Below are 20,579 nucleotides of genomic sequence, written 5' to 3'. Positions count from 1 at the left end.
TTGTCTTACTAAGTTAATTTTAAGAATTTTGTTCAAATATATGGGTTGGGAAGTTCTTCGTTTGGAATATTAAAAAAAACCCAAAACCAGTCTCTTCTGACCGCCACATATTTGGAAGTTTGCCATCACATTCTGAGAAGCCCACATTAGGTGGGATGAACTTTTTTGTCCTCCCTAAAAAGTCCCTCATATTTGTTTATTACTCCAAGACCAGAGTCTCTCAAGTAGACTACGTAATTATAAGAGAATTACTCTTTGTTTTCAGAATCTCTTGCCTTCCAAATGTGTACCTTTGACTGGCAACTAAAATGTCTGAGAAAAGCCCCATGAATCTGATCTATTCCTTCTCCGGGTTTCTCGCACGACACAGCATTTTAGAACAGTTAGGAACTAGCTGGCCTTCACTTTGTCATAGCTTGCAGAATCCCAACGACAACCCAGTTTCACCTCTACAAACTCCAGTCATTTATGAGACTGTAACGGATTAATAACGGACCACCAACCCACTGCCACCGAGGTGATTCCAACTCATCGTGACCCTACATAGGGTGTCCAAGACTACACATGTTGACGAGAGCTGCCTGCCTCATCTTCCTCCCAGGGAGTGGTCGGCAGGTCTGAACTGCTGCCCTTGCGGGAGTGGTCAGTATTCATCATCTGAGGCTTAGAAAAGATCCAATAGTTGCAACTAATCTTAAAGAAACCTATTATTGATTTCACCTAAAACAAAGTCAAAAGTCTAAGGCTTCCACAGCTCAGTCAAGGTTTTAGAGTTAAGAAGTCTGTAGGAAACGGCCTACTGTTAATTATCAGCTCTGCCTAGACTTTTGATAATCTATATGAATAATCCCAATTCACAGTTTTCACTCTGACTGTACAGGAAATGCTTTGTGCAACCCAACATGTCTAAAAAGGTTTCATTCTGAGTGAGGCAAGCACTCAACACAGCCTCAACAGCCAACATGAATTCACATGAAGCAAACTCAGATTCTAAAGGATTTTACACTTATTATATGACAGCCACCAAACAGGGACAGCTTCAACAGGGGAATTCTGAAGCACATCCATGTATACGGCAATCGAAAATAGACATAAAAGCTACAAATACTAGTTCCCTAAATTTAGACCCCAGCTACTGTTTTCCTTGGTTTCCCTTAGCCCCACTTACTACATTTTTATTCTCCTATAAAACCACTACACATGTGCTTGATACAATTGATGAATGGAATGTTATAAGAGCTGTAAGGGCAGGTGGTTGAGAGAAGTAAAATCAAACAAGAACAACAATAAAAGGAAAACACTACAAAATCAGTATCACCAAGAGATTTCTCTAGAAGCTTACTATGGAAAATTACCCATGGTGAGACAATCATCATTGAAATCAAATATTTCTTAAAGCTAGGGAGGATCCTTTGGGAAATACTAAGAAGTACAAAACACGATCCATGCTCTCAAGGAACTGAATAAGAACCTATTTATTGATTCACAAATTGGGAAGGTAGCTTGAAAGGTCATTTTATATGTAGAAAGGCAGAGCTGTACTTTAAAAATTCCTCTTCAGAGAAAATGATAAAATTTATGTTGGTTACCTTTCTTTCATCACTATAATAACAACTTTCATTAGCAATTAAATTTTTATATAACTACCCCTTGCTTCATTCAGTTAAAATCTATTTTCTCATGATTAGGGCAAAGAATGTACAGATGTGCTTTATACAATTGATGTATGTATATGTATGGATTGTGATAAGAGTTGTATGAGCCCCTAATAAAATGTTTTTTAAAAATCTATTTTCTCTTCTTCTGGCGGAGAGAGGCTGGGAAACAGCTAGTTACCAGGCCCAGGAATGGGGCCATTCACGTTTCTGAAGAGTTATTAAGCTGTCTCTTAACAGTTACTTCTCCCAACCATCTTTCCTCCCAGGACTGATTTCTAATCATAGTCATCTTTTGAGTATCCTCAGAACCATCTCCAAGGTCTGGAGTTCAGGAACCTAGAAATGGAAACAACACTCAAGTAAGGGGATGATCAGTGCCAAGAATTATCTACATAAAAGATAATATTATACCGCCTTAAAGACACTACTACATCATTTAAAAAATCATTTTATTGGGGGCTGGTACAATTCTTATCACAATCCATACATACATCCATTGTGTCAAGCACATATGTATATTTGTTGCCATCATCATTCTCAAAACATCTGCCTTCTACTTGAGCTCTTAATATTTGCTGCTCATGTTCCCCCTCCCTCCCCACCCCCCCACCTCATGAACCCTTCATAATTCATAAATTATTATTTTGTCATGTTATACTGTCTGACATCTCCCCCCCACGCACCTTCTCTGCTGTCCCTCCCCCAAGGAGGACGCTATACGTAGATTCTTGTAATCAGTTCCCTCTTTCGACCCCACATTCTCTCCACCCTCCAGGCATCGCCACTGTCACCACTGGTCCTGAAGGAGTCATCTGTGTTTCCAGTTGCTACTGTACCAATGTACATCCTCTGGTCTAGCCAGATTTTCAAGGTAGAATTGAGATCATGATAATGGTGGGGAGGAAGCATTTAAGAACTAGAGGAAAGTTATATGTTTCATCGTTGCTACCCTGCACCCTGATTGGCTCATCTCCTCCCCACAATCCTTCAGTGAGGGGGTGTCCGGTTGGCTACCGACGGGCATTGAGTCTCCACTCTGCACTCACCCACATTTACAATATGATTTTTTGTCCCTTGATGCTTGATACCTGATCCTACGACAGCTCGTGATCACACAGGCTGGTGTGTTTCTTCCATGTGGGCTTTGTTGCTTCTGAACCAGATGGCCACTTGTTTACCTTCAAGACCCCAGACGCTATCTCTTTTATCTCTTTTGATAGCCAGGCACCATCAGCTTTCTCACTATATCATTTTAAAAACCTAGTGTCTCTCTTACAAAAATGCCCTTTGATAGCTCCTAAAACTTTTTTCTCTGCCATACTTAAATCCGACTTTTGTTTCACTCGTCAAAATGACTAGTTGCACAAGTTCTCTTAGCCTAATGTAACATGTCCTGGGCAAAATATGATTACTTTTCAATTTGACGTTCATTAATGAACTCCAATATCAAAGCCACCACTAGAAATAATAGTCTAAAATCATGACTTCGAAATGGCCCAGGCCTTAAAGAAGTCACAATCTAATCAAAACTATTTATAACACATGTTATCTTGAATTAAGTCCTTTAGGGGTCCATGTCCACCAAAGGCCATGCTAGATCACGTGGTATGTCTACTGCCAGCTGTTTCTAGGAACATAGTTAAGTCCTTTCAGGGAGGGGTAAAGCATAAATCCTAATCAGAAAACAGGCAAGGAAAAGTTGAGTATCTGTGAAAGTTTCTTGGAAGAGTTGAGAGTTGGGAGTTCTTAGTGGAGCCCTAGAGGGTGCATAAGTCAGAGGCGAGCCAGGAGGGAAGACTTTGAGGCAAAGGAACCATCAGCAGTGGGACGGAAGGCTATAGAACAAAGGCAATGGAGAACGCCTCATCGTTCAAACATCTGCTGCGGTTGAAGCATCATTGCATGAGTGTGCATTCCAGAAGATACAGTTCAAAATGCAGGAATGAAGGTCAGCTAGATTATGAAGGACGGAGAATTTTAAATCTGATATTATATTCAGGGAAAAGCCCAAGGATTTTCAGGAACAAAGTGACGCAATCAGATCTGTACTGCACAAAACCATTGGTAACACTGTAAGATGAAAAGGTAAGCAAGAGATTGCTGCTAATCAATAATCCTTGCAAAGGTGGTGCAAATTTAATCGGGACAGTCGACAACCACAGAGAGAACAAGACTCAGAAATGGACTGGATGGTGGTAGAGAAAAAGGGGTCAAGCTAGCACCATTGAGAAAACAGGGCTGAGTTCTCAGACAGCTAGACCTCAATTCCAGCTCTGTCACTTATTAGCCATATGAAGTCAAAAAAATTATGTCTTTGCCTCAAACATACTGCGTGTTTTTATTCTCATCAACCACACTAGTCATTCATTCTTTGTAATGGTTATTTTTATGTCTCAAGGTAAGTGCCAACCCCCAGAATTTATAACCCACAAGCTTTGGGTTTGTTCCCTAATGAAACTGTGAGCAGCATTGATCCCTGTAAGCTCAGACTTGTTCTCTCAACGCTCAAAATCGAGAGCAAATGTCAAGTAGTCACCAAGGAGAGAAGAATGGATCTGAACCTGGAGGCCAAGAACCTTGAAGAGTTTCGGGCTGTTGCAAGCAATCCCCAAAGATCCACACTCATGAAGGAGGGAGCGAGAGTATCAAATCCACCATACAGCGGCCTGCACTTCAGAACGAGGCAACTCCCGGAGGCACTGCAGCTCTTGACATCAGACCTGTATACTTTCTACCTGCTTCTCTCCCTCTTCCCTTGTTTGCCTGGTCTCTGTGTTTCAGACACCAACCAGACTGACCCACTGCTACCAAGACTGGCCTTCAGCTTGGTCCTACTTTGGCTCATTCATAAACTTGATACCTAAACCAATACCAAAAGCATTCTAAAGTCAAATGCTACAGTGCTTGTGTTCTTCCAATCGACCGCTCAATCCTATTAATAATCAGTGTTGGGGAAGTAATGGGGAACCTATTGAAATCACGGATGTACAACACCCTGCCCTGGGGTGGGGAATGAACAACAGAAACGTGGGTGAAGGGAGACAGTGGATGGTGTAAAACATGAAAATAAAAATAAATTTTAAATTATCAAGGGTTCCCGAGGGTAAGAAGGTGGGGGAGGGAGGGGGAAAATGAGGCGCTGAAACCAAGGGCTCAAGTAGAAAGAAAATGTTTTAGAAATGATGATGGCAACAAATGTACAAATGTGCTTGATACAACTGATGTATGGATTGTTATAAGAGCCCCCAATAAAATGATTGAAAAAAAATCAGTACTAAGGATTTTGCATGCATTATCTCAACAAAATCTCACAATAATCTAAGCAAGAACAATTACCCATAATTTACAAGTAAAGAAATGGAGCCTTGGGACTAGTTAAGAAATTTTCCTACAATCAATTAGTAACCAATGGCCAAGCGAGAGTGCTTGAAACCAGAACCTACAGTCTTTATTGTATTGTTTTATATGTTATATATATATAGTATTGTGAGTTGGGTTAAGGTTAACAGAGTACTTATAGACACGTTGGTTCCATGAATTTGGTCGCAGTCCCTTCAGTGCACTCCCGCTGCTTCTCCTCCCTGCCTGGGCCTGTTTCTCTCCTTCTCCCCAGCTCCTTACTGCCTTCTGAACTTGGTTTTTGGGCAAATGCTGCCCTTGGGTCTCGTAGGACAGTTGTTTCGAGGAGTACATTCCTCCTGGGTGTTACTGTTCACTTTACAGGCCCAAACCTACATTCTTGGCCTCTTTTAATTACTGTGGTTATGCTATTCTACATGATTACAGACTAGATTATACGATTCTCCTCTTTTGTAAAGGTATTTGTAATGGGTACAAAGAAAAAATCCTAAGCTGGAGAGAGATTACAGATAATGAGGCATTTTCTCATTAATGAAACTTTAGGTGGTAGTACCCACATGGTTTTACTACTTATGATTCAAGACAATAATCTACTGATAATGTATATTTGTGTTGGGGCTAAAAAAATCTGTCACTACTCATAGATGGACAAAAGTTGAATCGGCAGGTGTGCATATTTAATGCAGCACTCCTATGGATACTTGTGATTCACTTCTTCCCAGCTGTTTGCATGCATTTTCTCACTGAACTGAGATGGAGTAAAGAGAGCCTATGGAAACAAAGTTCTCCAAAAGTTTGCTTCACAAGTAATAGTACCCTATTGTGAGAGGGAAAGCCAGAATTACTTTCAGGCTGCAAAATGAGACTGAAACCGGAGGGTTTCGGCAACGAAACCCTGGAAGACAGAGGGTGGCTCTCTCACACCACACGAAAGGCTGGAAAGATGCAGAGCTCGTCCTGCTGAATGACAGCAGCAGCACCCACCCCAAGCATCCCTCCGAAACACCAAACAACAAAGTAGATGGGAGACACTCCGCTCCCCAAGTAAAGGCCAGTGGAATCGAGTCTGCTACAGCAATAAGTAAAGGTAAGAGAGGTGGGAAAATCCCCTCGGTCTATTTGTCAAATAGAAAACAACCACTCATTTCAAGGAAAGGGGACTTTTCATGCACAGCACAGAAAAACTGCCAACTTTAACATGCATCCTCTACAACTAGAACTTAGTACAGTAGTATGTATGACACTGAGAAAGTACAACCAAGCTGGGTCCACAAGTTTTACACTAATCATGCAAAGGGACTTACATCAGCCCAAACAACTACGAATCATAAGCATCTCCTTTTAAAGGTCTGAATCTTTAAAAGCAAACATTTGGCAAAAGGCTACATGCAGCCTCATGGTTGGCTTCCCTTGGTGTGTAACCTGACAGGGTAACAAAGCCCGATGAAATATTTAATAGCAGTGGTATGGATTTCTCTGGATGGGTCAAGAAAAGGCGCTCATCCTTTTTAAAAACATAAAGAATCATTTTATGGGATGTCATTCCCTCAGTCTAGTGTCTGTGCATTTCCTTAGAACTCTCCCAGGGACCTTATTGAGGGGACATAAAAAGAGTAACAAAAGCACCCCTTTTCTTTTCCTGTTCCCCACAGAATCCACCTCAGTCACAGGGCCAGTGGCACCGCACTGTCATAAATGCCAGCAATTAAAGAATTAGGCCATAAAACCACCCACTCAGGTAGAAGAGCGCAGGCCTCCAGCTTTATTTAATGCATGCCATAAACGATCCTGTACTTCCTTCTCTCAGCCCTCTTCACAACCAATGCAAAGACCATAACTAAAAGTAGCCCTTTGTCTGCCTGCCTCATATTGATGTCATCAATGAAACCATCTAGGCCCAGGTGAAGGTCTGAAGACGGCTTTTTCTTAATAAAAGACTCTTGTTCCTCTTCTAGCATGTCAAATACAGAGGCATTAAAAGGCAGGCTGGATTTTGAACATTAATGTCATGAAAGATACAGTAAATACTACTTCTTCCCCAGAAAAATGATTCCAACTTACTCTGAAACTACTCTGGAAGCTTAGCTAATGGGAGAATGTCTCAAGAAACACTGCAATACACCGTTAATAGACCAGAGTGTTCTTATCAATTTAACAATTTCTGGAAGCTCCTGGAGCCTTTTCAAATTATTAAAAAAAAACACAGTTAAAATCTCACCGCTAACTTTCATTCAGTGTGTTTCAAAATAGGAGAACAGCGGAGAAATCAGTAACGTGAGCCTACAAAAATCAGGTCTATACTCTTTTCCTCCAAGACAAAACTGTATCAAGCTTCCTAAGTTAGACTAGATAAAATCCAAGCACATACTTTTTTAAAGAATGAATTCTTTAGTCACTCTTTCATACTAGTGACTACAGGGTTAAGAATCTGACAAAAATGTAGGTATGTCATGCCAGACTCATTAGTAATTTAACCTTTCCTAATCCCTGAAAATTACACACACACACACACACACACACACACATCCCAGCAATCCCAGAATAAATCCCTCCCAAAGTAGCGAGAGTCACAAAGCTTCTCCTTTTCCCAAAGGTGCATGCCACTGGGCTCTCTACTTTGGCAGGGGAAGAACGGAAAGACAAGATATTTAACAAAAGGCCAACGGAAGGCCTTCAGTGAAGTGTTAGAAAGAAGCTGAAGTTCTGTGCCAATACTAGTGGAATGTGGGCAGGACAAAGAGATCTTAATTAGGAGACCTACAATTAAAACACAGAATCAGAAAGAGAGAGAGAGAGAGAGAGAGAGAGAGAGAGAGAGAGGCAGGCAATGTGGTCTGTTAGGCCTCGGAGAAAGCCAGCCCGTTGCCAGCCTCTCTCGCCACAGGCCCAAGGGAAGGTGCTGCTCAGTAGGAAGGAGTGAGCTAGGTGAGGGGATGCTGTGGAGGGGGGAGGGGGTGGAGTTGGTTGTGTGTGAGAAGAACCGCCCCTAGGTGAGTAATTCCTAGGTTGGAATTCTCAGGTGATGGGAGGATTTCCTCTCCTCAGTTTCCAATGGAGAAATAAATCATTGTATCTCCCTAAGTGATGATTTCCTACAGGAACACGTGTCTACGTGTCTTAAGATCATTAAGAGGAAGGCAGGAAAAAAAAATAACTGGCTGTCATTAAGTGGATTCAGACTCATGGTGAGGCTATAGGATGGACTTGGGAGGGTACGGTAGGTGGGGGCCGTATGGTTTTCAGGGAAAGCTGGAGACAGGGTCTATAGACTGCACTTCCGATCCCAGAAGAAAACAAACAGGCACTTCACTTCAAAACAGAGTAAGGACTGCTTCCTGTAAAGTGGATACTATCGTCTGGGATTGAGAACTATTTGGATGTAGTGGATTATTTTCTCTCAGTTTTAAAGCTTACTCTTTTCAAGGAAAATACCACAAGGACTGAAAATAACCTCCCCTTGAATCATCAGCAATTTTGAAAATACGGAAACAAATTCAGCCAAACAAGTGGGCCCTAAGCACCCCTAAACAGTGCCTCAGAGCCTACAGGCTCTCAAGAGCAGTGTTGAAAACTTTGTTCTCATTTTTCCAATAAACGAAATTGGTCAACTTCAGCAAAAATTTTCCCACATACTGGAAATCCCGGGTTGGGCCGCCTGATAAACAAGGTGAAGTAGAACACCTGTTAAATGGGCAAATGCACAATCTTATACTGAAAATTATCAAATAGATATTCAGAAGTTCTGACCCAACAGCAAGCACAAAAAACGAGTATGATAGAAATGAATCAGGTGCAGGGAGGGTGGGTGGAAAGGGGGAACCGATTACAGGGATCTACATATAACCTCCTCCCTGGGGGACGGTCAACAGAAAAGTGGGTGAAGGGAGACTCCGGACAGTGTAAGATATGACAAAATAATAATAATTTATAAATTATCAAGGGTTCATGAGGGAGGGAGGAGCGGGGATGGAGGGGGGAAAATGATGAGCTGATGCCAAGAGCTTAAGTGGAGAGCAAACGTTTTGAGAATGATGAGGGCAACGAATGTCCAAATGTGCTTTATACAGCTGATGTATGTATGGATTGTGACAAGCGTTATATGAGCCCGCAAGAAAATGATTTAAAAAAAAAAGAATCAGAATACTGGAGTAGAAAAGATGCATGATCTCTTTATGCCAGGTGATTCATTCTACAGACCAGAAAGCTAAGGTTAAAAGTGACCTGCCCAAGTCACTGACTGGTCAGTGAGAGAGAGGAGACAGGCGCCCATGTCGACTGACTTCATCCCTAAGGCGCCTTCTCCTCCACATGATTCGCTGCTTCATTTTCCCTCTGCCAAGCTCAGGTTTAGGGGTGAAGGAAAGGAGGGAGCCACTCCCACTCTTGGTTCACAGACTCCAAACTCAAACTCAGCCATCAAGTGCCATCCAGTCCATGCTGCCTCAGAGACCCTAAAGGACAGGAGAGAACTGTCCCTGTGAGTTTCCAAGACGGTAACTGTTGGCGGGAGTAGAAAGTCTCCTGGGGAGTCGCTCGCTGGTGCTACGGAACTGGTAACCTTTCAAATCTCAGTCCAACGGGCGACCACTATGCCACCAACCCCAGTGGACAGATATCGAAAAAGGAAAGAGGTACAGCCCACCTTCACCTAGCTCCAGCGACACGGCCACCACCTTTCCTAAACCCACCCCAAACGCCTGCCTTCCTTCACCTCACCAAACTGCAGTTTCAAATGAGAGCAAACTACATACATCAGTACTGCTCTCCCACTGCAGTTTAAAACCTCATCCATACACGCCATGTGAGGGTGGAAATTCCGCTTTTAATAACGTGCGCAGAGGGCAGGGAAGGTCACTGACTCCACGAAGTTAATGCAAGAAAGGTAGCTGTTGATGAACTGTAGCTGAAGCCTCTAGTAGAGCGGTCCAGATTCTAAGAGGATGCAGTAATGTGTTTGTTTAGATGACGAAGTCTAATGGTGTGAACATTCGCTGCTGAGGCAGTCCTTAGAAGATAGGGCACAGTAGACACTACGGCGGGGAAAGGAGAGAGAACGCACTACCAGATCTCAGATTTCTCACAGGACTCTATAAAAGAAAATTCTGATTCTGCTTCCAAGTAGCCATGCAGAAAGCCCAAACAGGCCACCTGCAACACCCACGTCTACCTGTTTTCGAATTGTGCCAGGAAGAACTCACATGTCCTTGTTGGGCAGAGAGCTATTCAATGCCTAGGAAGCTGGGACAATGAAGGACAAGTATCCTGCAGGGAAAGGAAGTTCTTTCACCTTTCCTAGTTCTACAAATGCAAACGTGGATTTTGTTATGGCTAGAGTGATAGTCATTATCCACTTAAAGTAAACCAGACTTTAGAGAGGCGAGAAAGGGTGGGAGCCACATAACCATTTCTTCCACACAAGAGTTGATACAGAAATGTAAAAGAGTTCTAAAAGGCATGCCCAGAGTGAACCCTAAACTTTCCTTTTCGACCTTTCTTATGATTGGTAAGACTATGTAACAAATACTTGGCTTCTGCAAAGCTTGGTAACTTGGTAACTGAAAAGTTACCAGCTCAGAGGCTATAACCCTATGGTTTAGTAGTGAAGTACTAACCAACCCACACCATCGGCTCATGCTGGATTGCCTCTCTAGCCATCCAAAGCTGCCCAGCTGTACAGGAAGAGCTCAAAGTCAATTTGAAAATAAAAATACTGAAGCGTTCGTGTAAGGAGCCAAATCACTCTTCTCATAATGAAATGACAACTGCGCTTCAGACATTAAAACAGTACAGGGAAAAAACACCCTCTTTAAACAACCTTACTTGAAATAATCACAACTCCTTGACAGTCTTTACACGCTATATTCCTGTTAAGTGAGATAAAACGCTAGTTTACAATCCACTCCTACTGCCGGTGGGTAAGAAAAACGTTAGCACCCAATTCAAGCGATAAAAGTGGTTTGTTGAAGATCAACAGACAAAATATTCTGATGCCCAGACATTAGGTCCCTGAATCCAGGTGGCTCTCTTTCTAACCAGTCTCTTGGCAAAACTATGATCGGAAGCGATCGGCATAAAAGTTTGCTTTTGGATAGGTGATAACATTTGGAATGGGAATACTTGGTCCTTCGATACAGAATACATAAGCATGCTAGGCAAGAAGAAATGCTTCTTTGACCCCTTTAAAATGGACTGTCTTCTCCTAATAGACTTTCTTATTATGTTAAAAATATACATGGGGCTAAAATTCTACATATAACCAGGCAAGTCTCAGTTTTGAAAATAAGCAGGTAAATGAAATGTCAGCAAGTCTATTTTTTTTTTTTGCTGCTGTATCTTGTTTTAAAAAAGCAAAATCAACTCACATTTAAGCACCAACTCCATGCAAGTAACCTGAACGGTTCAGTCTTTTTGTCATGTATGTGGCCTTTGGTTCTCCAACTACATGGGATCTGTGTTGTTAGCTTAAAAAATACAGAATTGGCCTTTCAAAAAAAAATAATAATCTACAGCAACCAATAAATAGTCTCAAACAACCCTGCCGCCTGCAGCTGCCTTCTGAAGGCTGGGAAAAGGAGGTGGAGATAGAGCAGAGAGAGGCAGGGAAAGGGGACGCTGCAGCTAGCTACACAGCAAGGAACACGCCCCCATCATGTCCTCCTGGCTCTGTCAGAAGGCGGGCTGTTGTCAGTCTCGATGCGACTGCCTTAGAAACGCTTTTTAAAAAAAGAGGCAGGAAGACTAACAATTAAAAAATGCCAGCTCCTTGAAAGAAGCGGCTAAGGTCCCTTGGGGTCTCCTCCCTCCCCTTCTTCCCAGGATCTCTCGGTAAATCTAAAGGGGTGCAGGGCACCCGAAGGGACAAGGGGTTTGGCCCAGGATACTTGATGTGCACCATGGGCAGAGCACGCAGGAAACGGCTAGTAGTTATCTTTCCCTTTCTGTTTCAATCAAGAGCACTCCAGAGCGGCAGCCCCCCCACCCCCTTCACTGCAGCCCCTAGCAGCTGCTCTTCCTTCTCCTAGCATCCCCCCATCCCACTCTCTCCTCCCTTACAATTCAAACTCCCCCTTTCTGCGTCCAGTGGAAAACAAATGCACAACGCCACTGACTGAACCTGAACTCAACTTCCCTTTCCCAGGGCAACTTTCCTTTTTTTTTTTTTGCCAGAGGGGTTGAAGAAGGCTTAACGAAGCATCCCCATTCTCGCCCGGTACTACTGGGGAGGGGGCAAGCGCTAGACCCTTCCGCCACCACGAGCCCTCTTAGAAGAATCAGCAAGAGAACCTGAACTCCTCTAAGGAAGAACTTTGCTCCATCCATCACCCTTGTTTCCCCCCACCAAAAGCAACCACCACCAGCGCACTAAAGAAAAACTGTCCCTCCGCTACTCTTCTCACCCCACCCCTGCTTCCCCCACCCCTCCCAAGCCCCAGGATTGGCCTAGGAAAGGTGGATCAATAATGGAATGTCGAAGAGGAGAAGGCGGGAGGGAGCTCGGGGAGACTGCGTGCTCTCCAGCGCAGTGGGTGGGGTGAGAGAGCAGCTGCTTCCCCTGGGAGGATGCGGCCCAAGTTCCCCCCACAAACACCTCCCTCCCCTCACTGGGGCACCCTTCCCCAGAGCTGGAGGGAAAGCCTGGCCCTCTCCAGGGGAGCGGTGGAGAGCTGCTCTTGCGAGCCTAAGGGACAGTAGGCTGTTTGCGCCTCCAAGATACCACTCAGCCTCCGATCTAGAGGAGGGACAGGGTGGAGCGAGGCAGTCATTCCCCGCCACCGATAGGCTGGAAACTAGTCCCGCAAGCCGGGGGGAACACATTGCTGGGAGCGATCACCGTTATCTACAGCGGGAAAGGGGTGCGGGAAGCAGCGGGGGGGGGGGGCGGGGAGGGCTAAGGAGGAAAGGTGTTTTCTTCCTGGGGAGGGAAGGGCAAAAAGAGGCTCTACCAGCCTGGGGTAGGGGCGTGGAGGTGCGGGAAAGGGGGAGTGGCTGGCAGCCTAGAGACCTGGCCCAGGGATGGGGCCAGGGGTCATCGGGGCCTCCCCAAGGCGAGGTGCTGGAAGGGACCTAGGTCCCGAAGGGCTAGAAGAAGAACGTGGCCCCGAGTGAGGCCCTCACCCAAGAGATGCCCGAGAGGAGAACTAGCCTAAGAGTAAAACATCTGCCCAAGAGGGAGGCGGGGATGTGGCGGGATCAGGTCTCTAGGAAGGAGGGAGGGAGGAATCTTGCTCGGATGAGGTAATCTGCGAAAGGGAGGAGGGATTCAGACCAGGGATGGGAAACCCCAGCGAGGGGCTCTGTGCCAAGGGATTTGAGGAAGGGTCCGGGGAAGGAGGGTGGAAGGTAAAAACCCAGAGCCAGATGGGTCCAAACCCCGGGGTGAGGGCTCCTGGGGGTCTGCACCCATGTGTGGGGACCCCAAGATGGGAGGGCCATTTGCTCCAGGTCAAGGACCCCAGGATGGACCCAGAATTGGGATGCTCCACAATCCCGGATGGGGGAGGGGTGGGGGCTCCGCAGAGGGGTCGAGACCCCGGACCTGGGGGTTCCTCGCCCCCTTACCTCTCCGCTGCCGCCTCCCCCGCCGCTCTCCCCAAACACGGCCCGGAACCGGCGCAGGTTGGTGCCGATGGCGGCCGAGACCTGCAGCGCCGCGTCGAAGCCCGGGCCCACCCTGAGCAGGGCCGGCCCCGAGGAGGCTGAGGATGATGACGAAGACGAAGACGAGGCGGAGGACGAGGAGGCTGCTGAGGCGGCGGCCGCTCCCCCTGGAACCCCGGCCCCGCTGCTTCCCGCCGCCGCCGCCACCGCCGGGGGGGAGGGGGGCGCCCCGGGGCCGCCACCGCCGACCTGGGGCCCGGGGGGAAGCAGCAGAGCCGGGACGCGTTGCCGCGGGGCGCCCCCTAGGCCCCGGCGCCCCCCGCCGCCGCCGCCCCCGGTGGTCCCGGGTCGGGCGGGGAAGCGCCACCGACAGCTGTGCGCCATGTTCGCCCCGTGAAGTGAAGCAGCGAGAGGGAGAGGCGACAACACAGGGGGGCGGGGAGGCGGAGGGGGGGCCCGGGGGCCCCGGAACCTGTCTAACCCACTCGCCGCCGCCCGGCAGCCTGCACCCTGCCGGCCGCTATGCACAGCTCCGGGCCGCGCCAGGCGGCCCCGCAATCTGCATACGGGACTCTGGCCGACGCTTCTGACGCCGGTCTGCGGCCGCCTCATCCAGAGCCCCGGGCCGCCGCCTCCTGCCCTCCGGCCCGCCCCGAAACCTGGATAACTGCATGCCCCGCCCTCCGGGAGCGGCAACGCTAGGGAAAAGGAGGGGGGAAGGAAGCCCAGGAGCTCGAAGCCGAGCGCGGGTTCCGGGGGCGGGGGGAGGGGGAGGGGGCGAGCACTAGCTGCGAGGATGGAGGCGACCAGGCCCCCTCCGCCTCTATCCTCGAGAGCCGCGAGGGCGTTTACACACGTTCCCGGGATGCGCTGGGAATCGAACCGCCCAGGAAAGCCGCTGGCAGTATTTCGCGGCGGGCAGGCGGGCGAGAGCCTTCTCGTCTGCCTCGGGGCACCTACGCGAGCAGCGTTACCCCTCGGAGAGCGCTGCGCGGAGGAAAGAGCCTTTATTGTACGACGCGCAGAGCCGAAGCGTGGATCAGCTTAACATATGCAAAACAGGCCTGCAGCGGGCCGAAAATAGAAGAGCCCCTCCCGTTTTCACTGGAGCTCTCACCGCCCCGCCCCCCCCAAAAAAAACCCGCACACCCCAAGTGGCGGGTCTCCCGCCACTTCCTCGCCCTTCCGTGCCCTCGGCCGCGGGACCGCTGGCTCGCGTGTCATTCTGCAGGGTCGGGCGGTGTTCCTCCAGCGCTGGCGTTGGGGACACAGCGTGCTCGGCGAGTGACGCGAGGGCACAACGGAGCCGGAGCGGGGCGGCTAACGGGGCCTGGAGGGAAGAGGCGGGCCACTGCGCCCGCGCCCCTCCTTCCTCCGCGCCCGGCCTGCCGCTGCATGCAAAGCAGACCCTAATGTATGCACGCGGGGGGCGGGGGGCTGGCGAGCACGTTTCTGATTAAGAGAGGGGGAGGAGAGAGCGTGGGGCATTGGGCTGCCCTGGGTGGAAGGGGCCCGCCGGCGGCGAGCTCCGGGAGCGGGGTTAGTAGGTTGAGGGGGAGGGGGAAGGAAGGGGGAGTGGTCCCGCGGGGGATGGCTCTCCACCGGCTCGGCGTGGTTGCGGGGACCGAGGAGAGGGCGCCTCCAGCTAGGCGTTGGAAGCCTGCAGGGCTGGGAAAGCAGGGAAGGGCGGGAGAAGCCTGCGCCGGGAGGATTTGCGTTGGCCGAGGCGGGGGTGGGGGTGGGGGGGCGGATCAATAAAAGAGCTTGCCAGCCCTCGGGCAGCCCCCCCCCCCCAACCGAGGGGGAGTTCGCTGGAAGGTCACGCAGCCTTCCCGGAGTCCCGCACCCGTACGGGCGCACGGCGTGTAATTTTACGGCCTGGGGTGTGGAATTTGGGGGGGGAGGGGAGAGAGGGTCGCGGTGAGCAGGTTGCAATCCGCTCTGGCCCTCTGTAGGGTGCACTGCACGCCTCCAGAGAAGGTCCACGGCCTTCTGGTGCTGAAAACCTGCGTCCTTCCACCGGCGAAACATTTGTGCAAAGCGAAGGGTGGGCGGGAGTAGAGGAAGAGGGGAGAGTCCCACAAGCTCCGACTCCCCCAGCTCGTCCTGGATCGATCGTCTTTCCAACCGCGCAGGATGGGGCCCAGATGGTTTGCAAAACGCACACGCCGACCCAGATTCTGTTGTTGCATGGTGGGGCTTACGAGGTGCAAAAAATGGGTGAGAGTTGCGGGAGGGTCTCCTAAAGGGTAGCCCCAGGAATCTCCTAAGCACCTAGATACCCCATGGTGGGCCATTTCTCCGGTGCAATAGATTTCTTGGGAGGCGCTGGGGTTTTTGCTTCAGTTGCTGCTCTGATCAGTTACAGATTGGCGACCACGTGGATTCCCTTACGCATCCTGATTTGTTCGCTCACTCACGCGCTGTCGCTTATTTTTCTTTTGTATTAGCCGCCTCCTCTTATTTACTAAGCATAACAGGCTGCAGAGGTCATAGGCAACACGGGGGACAGGCTTTATATACCCGTGTCAACGGGATTTCTTTCCTCCCCCCCTCATCTCAACCCTGAGAACACCTAAACCGCATGGCCACTTCCTTTAGCGCAGGTGGGAAGGTCTGCGGGATGGGTAGGGGGCAGCAAGAAAAGGGCATCTGACATTGAATGGCGTCCCCAGATTGAAGCCTCTGTGTAGAAAGACGTCTTGAGAAATCATTTGTCTCTTTGCTTCCAAACTAATCCCTAAAGGCACCATAGCAAATCAGAATTGGTTTTACTGTTGGAGCTTGTAGGTGAAAAATAATAATTAACTTTGAGTTCTGTCTACGAGTCTGCGAACATAGAAGTGCTTTCTGTGCATTCGCTTCTCACTAAGATCCTATGAGCTGATTCTAATTTTACTGATGAGGAACCTGAGATTTAGAGTAACTTGCCCAAGGCCATGCACCTCGTAAATGACAAGGCCAAAACTCTTTCCAGTTTGACATCAAGATCCATGAACTACACTGTTGATGGTGAAATGAAATTCTATGCCCTCCCCCCCCAAAAAAAGTCTCCGCCTTACTCATACACTATTTTAGCTGATAAGTGTTTGTTGATCAGATCACAAAACCATAGTATTGCCTGAAAAAAGCAAATTGTGGTTGAGGGATGCAGTGAGGATCTCTGACGCCATTGCCCGTTCTCTGTTTTAACCTGAGTGCCAATTTCAAGCGTGTTCACAGACTTTATAAAGACAGACTTTATAGGCACTTTGCTGCGCTTTCTAATTCGCTTTATTTTTCAGAACCAGAAGGACTGGGGCATGGCACAGCATGAGTGAACCTTCAAAACATCATGCTGGGCAAAGTCAGTCGGTTGCAAGATGATGTAATAAACAAATATATAGGAAAAAATCCTTTATTTTAAGATCCAATGCGGTTTTGTTTCCTTTTTTTTAAGTTTTGTTTTCTTCAATACTGATACATTCTTAGGGTTATAAAATTTATTCCTACCCTGTTCCTACTCTGAACTCTCCTCCCCAGCTAAAGTTCACCCTTTGCAGGGCGGCGTTGTTAGCAGCTCTTGTCTCTCTTCGAGCAGCTGGATGATCTATGTCTATAAAGCAAATAGAGAAGTTCTTCCATAAGTGGAAACGTATCAAGCCCATTTCCTGGATTCTTGTATCACTTAAATATCTTGGAAATTCTATCAGTAGATCAAGAGTTTTCTCAATTCTTAGGGCTCTGTACAGCATGTATGGCATGTATGTTGGGTACTTAAGCTGTTCCAAGCTGGTTTTGTTATTTCAAATAATTCTGATATCTGTAATATAAGTTTTTGGACATGTAAGTGCTAAATCAAAAGGTATGGCATTTGCAATTTTGATAGATTTTGCCAAACTTCCTAGCCCTTATCAAAGAAGAAGATGGCACCAAACCCACTGCTGTTGCTCTCCAAGGCAGAGCAGAAGTATGCCGGGAAGCTTTCCCAGACTGCAATCTGTGTGGAAGTGGACTTGACTGTGGTTACGGTGCCATCAGAGTTCCTTTGCTCCCGGTCAAGATTGTACTTTTGGAGATAATATCACTTCTGTACCAAAAGTAGACAAGAAAACACTGTCAATATTGGTGTACTCGAATGTGAATCTGTCCGGGTGAAAACAACTTTTAGTTCTCCATATTAAAACTTTAGTGTCCTTTGGGAGGGGGGAGGGAAGATTGTACTAATTTATACTTATAAGTCATTTAAGCTTGCACTAGCAATGTGTAAAAGTATCTCATACCCTTCCAGCAAAGCTTGAAACATAATGATCTTTGCTGGCCTAAGAAAATGTACGCATATTAATGTCCTGCCAACTCATAATTTCTTATTTAAAGGGGCCTCTGGCTGCTCCTGTTTTCCCTCCCTTGAACAGAGTTCTCGCTGCAAAGCAGTATTCCTATAGAGCTAATGTGGATCCCAAGGAGCCCAGTGGCAGTGTTGGTTAGGCGTTGGATGGCAACTCAGAAGGTCTGAAGTTCAAACCTACCAGCCTCTTGTAAAGACATACAGTCTCAAAAATCCTATAGAGGATCCATATGAGTCTGAATCCACTCAATGGCAGTGGCTTTTATGTGGATTCAGAGTCACAAAGCTGGATTTCAGCTGCAGATCCAGTAATTGTACCGATTGGATCCTGAACCAGGCACCTAACAGCATGGCACATGTTTCCTACTTTGTAAAAGCAAGGAATAAATATATATATATACATACATACATATAATAATTGTGTAATTATTTCTTTTATTTTTTAAATCATTTTATTAGGGGCTCATACAACTCCTATCACAATCCATACATACATCAATTGTGTAAAGCACATTTGTACATTCGTTGCCCTTATCATTCTCAAAACATTTGCTCTCCACCCAAACCCCTGGCATCAGCTCCTCATTTTTTCCCCTCCCTCCCAGCTCCCCTCTCCCTCATGAACCCTTGATAATTTATAAATTATTGTTTCGTCATATCTTGCTCTGTCCCACATCTCCCTTCACCCACTTTTCTGTTGTCTATCCCCAAGGGAGGAGGTCACATGTAGATCCTTGAAATTGGTTCCCCCTTTCCAACCTACCCTCCCTCCACCTTCCCAGTATCACCACTCTCACCACTGGTCCTGAGGGGATCCTCCGTCCTGGATTCCCTGTGTTTCCAGTTCCCATCTGTACCAGTGTTCATCCTCTCTGATCTAGTCAGGCTTGCAAGGTAGGATTCAGATCATGACAGTGGGAGCGGGGGAGGAAGCATTTAGCAACTAGAGGAAAGTTGTATTTTTCATCATTGCTACATCGCACCCTGACTGGTCTCCTCCCCAAGACCCTTCTGTAAGGGGATGTCCAGAGACCTACAAATGGGCTTTGGGTCTCACTCCGCACTCCCCTGCTCATTCACTATGGTAAGAATTTTTGTTCTGATGATGCCTTATATCTGATCCCTTGACATCTTGTGATCGCACCGGCTGGTGTGCTTCTTCCATGTGGGCTTTATTGCTTCTGAGTTAGATGGCCGCTTGTTTACCTTTAAGACCCCAGACACTATATCTTTTGATAGTCAGGCACCATCAGCTTTCTTCACCACATTTAGTTGTTCACCCACTTTGTCTTCGGCGGTTGTGTCGGGAAGGTGAGCATCATAGAATGCCAATTTAATAGAAGAAAGTATTCTTTCATTGAGGGAGTACTTGAGTGGAGGTCCAATGTTCCTCTGCTACCTTAATACTAATCCTAGAAATATATGCAGATAGATCTATTTCCCCATCCTCGTGTATAAATATATTTGCATATGTACATGTCTTTATCTAGACTTCTATAAATGCCCTCTGCCTCCCAGCTCTTTCCTCTATTTCCTTTTACTTCCCTCCTGTCCCACACTATCATGTTCAGTCCCCACCAGGGTTTCAGCAATTCCTCTTAGTTACATTACCCTTGATCATGCCCAACCAGGCCTCCTACACCCTCCTCACCACCCATTTGGATTGCTTGTTGTTCCCTTGTTCCTGAGTTTATTAACACCACTACCTTTCCCCCCACCTCCCCGTCTCCCATGTCCCTACGGAACTATCGGTCCCGTTGTTTTCTCCTGCAATTGTTCATCCAGCCTATCTTATTTAGACAGACCTGCGGAGATAATAACATGCACAAAAACAAGGCAGAGCACAACCAAGCAACAATATACACAAAATAACAACAAACCAATGACAAAAACAAAACACAACAAGCAAGAAAAACTTGTAGTTGGTTCAAGGATTGTTTGTTGGCCGTTAGGAATGTTTTCCAGTCCAGTCTGTTGGGGCACCACACCCTGGCCCCAAAGCCCACCTTCAGCATTCCCTGGGGACCTCGCTGCTCCATTCCCTTGCTGTTCTGTTGCACCCCCTTAATGTTTTGCCTCATTGTGGGATCCGATTGGGTGCCATTCCCACACTGTGGCTCCGGTGTTGTCTCCTGTAGGGCTATGGGTCAGTGAGGGACATCATGTCTCATGGGGCTGGCCATGTGGTCCTCTGTGGACTGGCTGCTCTAATCGGGAACATCCACCTCCTGGCCTGGTGGGCCATGATGGGCTCCACTCTCTCCTCCTCCCCCTTCATCTGCTCCCTGTGCTCCGAACAGATATGTCCCTCTTCCAGAGCTGTAGATTCTGTGCCGTCCTTTGAAATAAATTCTTCTGAGGGGAGGGGCAGGTGTCCACTTAGTAGTTGGTGTTGGGGCTGGCCCCCCAGACCTCTCCACTAGTTCCCTACTACACGCCGGTATGTTGCATTCACATCTTGGAGCACCAGGTTGAAGTCTGGTCCCTCTTTCTCTGTGGAGACACAAACAATACCCTCCCCTGGGTGGGTTAGTGCCCTGTGCCCCCGCTACCCTTTTTTCCCCTTTCTCCACCTCCTTTTTAGTTGTCTACCATGTGTATCCCTGTATTTGGTCTGGTCCCTGCCATAGTACCTG

At 47.5% G+C, this 20,579-nt stretch overlaps 1 protein-coding gene across 7 annotated transcripts in view; it reads right to left on the bottom strand.

The window, feature by feature from the left end:
- Nucleotides 1-14,027, bottom strand: part of KMT2A (lysine methyltransferase 2A) — a 79,805-nt gene extending 65,778 nt beyond the window's left edge. For 4 of the 7 annotated variants that reach the window (XM_075546661.1, XM_075546663.1, XM_075546664.1 and 1 more), the window contains exons 1-2: nt 13,578-14,027; nt 11,381-11,479 (exon numbers count right to left, since the gene is read on the bottom strand). In XM_075546661.1, coding sequence (XP_075402776.1) covers nt 11,381-11,479; nt 13,578-14,000 — 522 coding nt within the window. In that variant the 5' untranslated portion in view covers nt 14,001-14,027. The remainder of the gene's footprint in view (nt 1-11,380; nt 11,480-13,577) is intronic. The other 3 variants (XM_075546665.1, XM_075546666.1, XM_075546667.1) reach the window with 2 other exon arrangements.
- Nucleotides 14,028-20,579: the final 6,552 nt, after the last annotated feature.

Source organism: Tenrec ecaudatus, chromosome 4, assembly GCF_050624435.1.
Source record: "Tenrec ecaudatus isolate mTenEca1 chromosome 4, mTenEca1.hap1, whole genome shotgun sequence".
NCBI classification, from domain to species: domain Eukaryota; kingdom Metazoa; phylum Chordata; class Mammalia; order Afrosoricida; family Tenrecidae; genus Tenrec; species Tenrec ecaudatus.
Note: the sequence above shows the minus strand (reverse complement) of the source record. Positions and strands in the feature narration are given on the sequence as shown.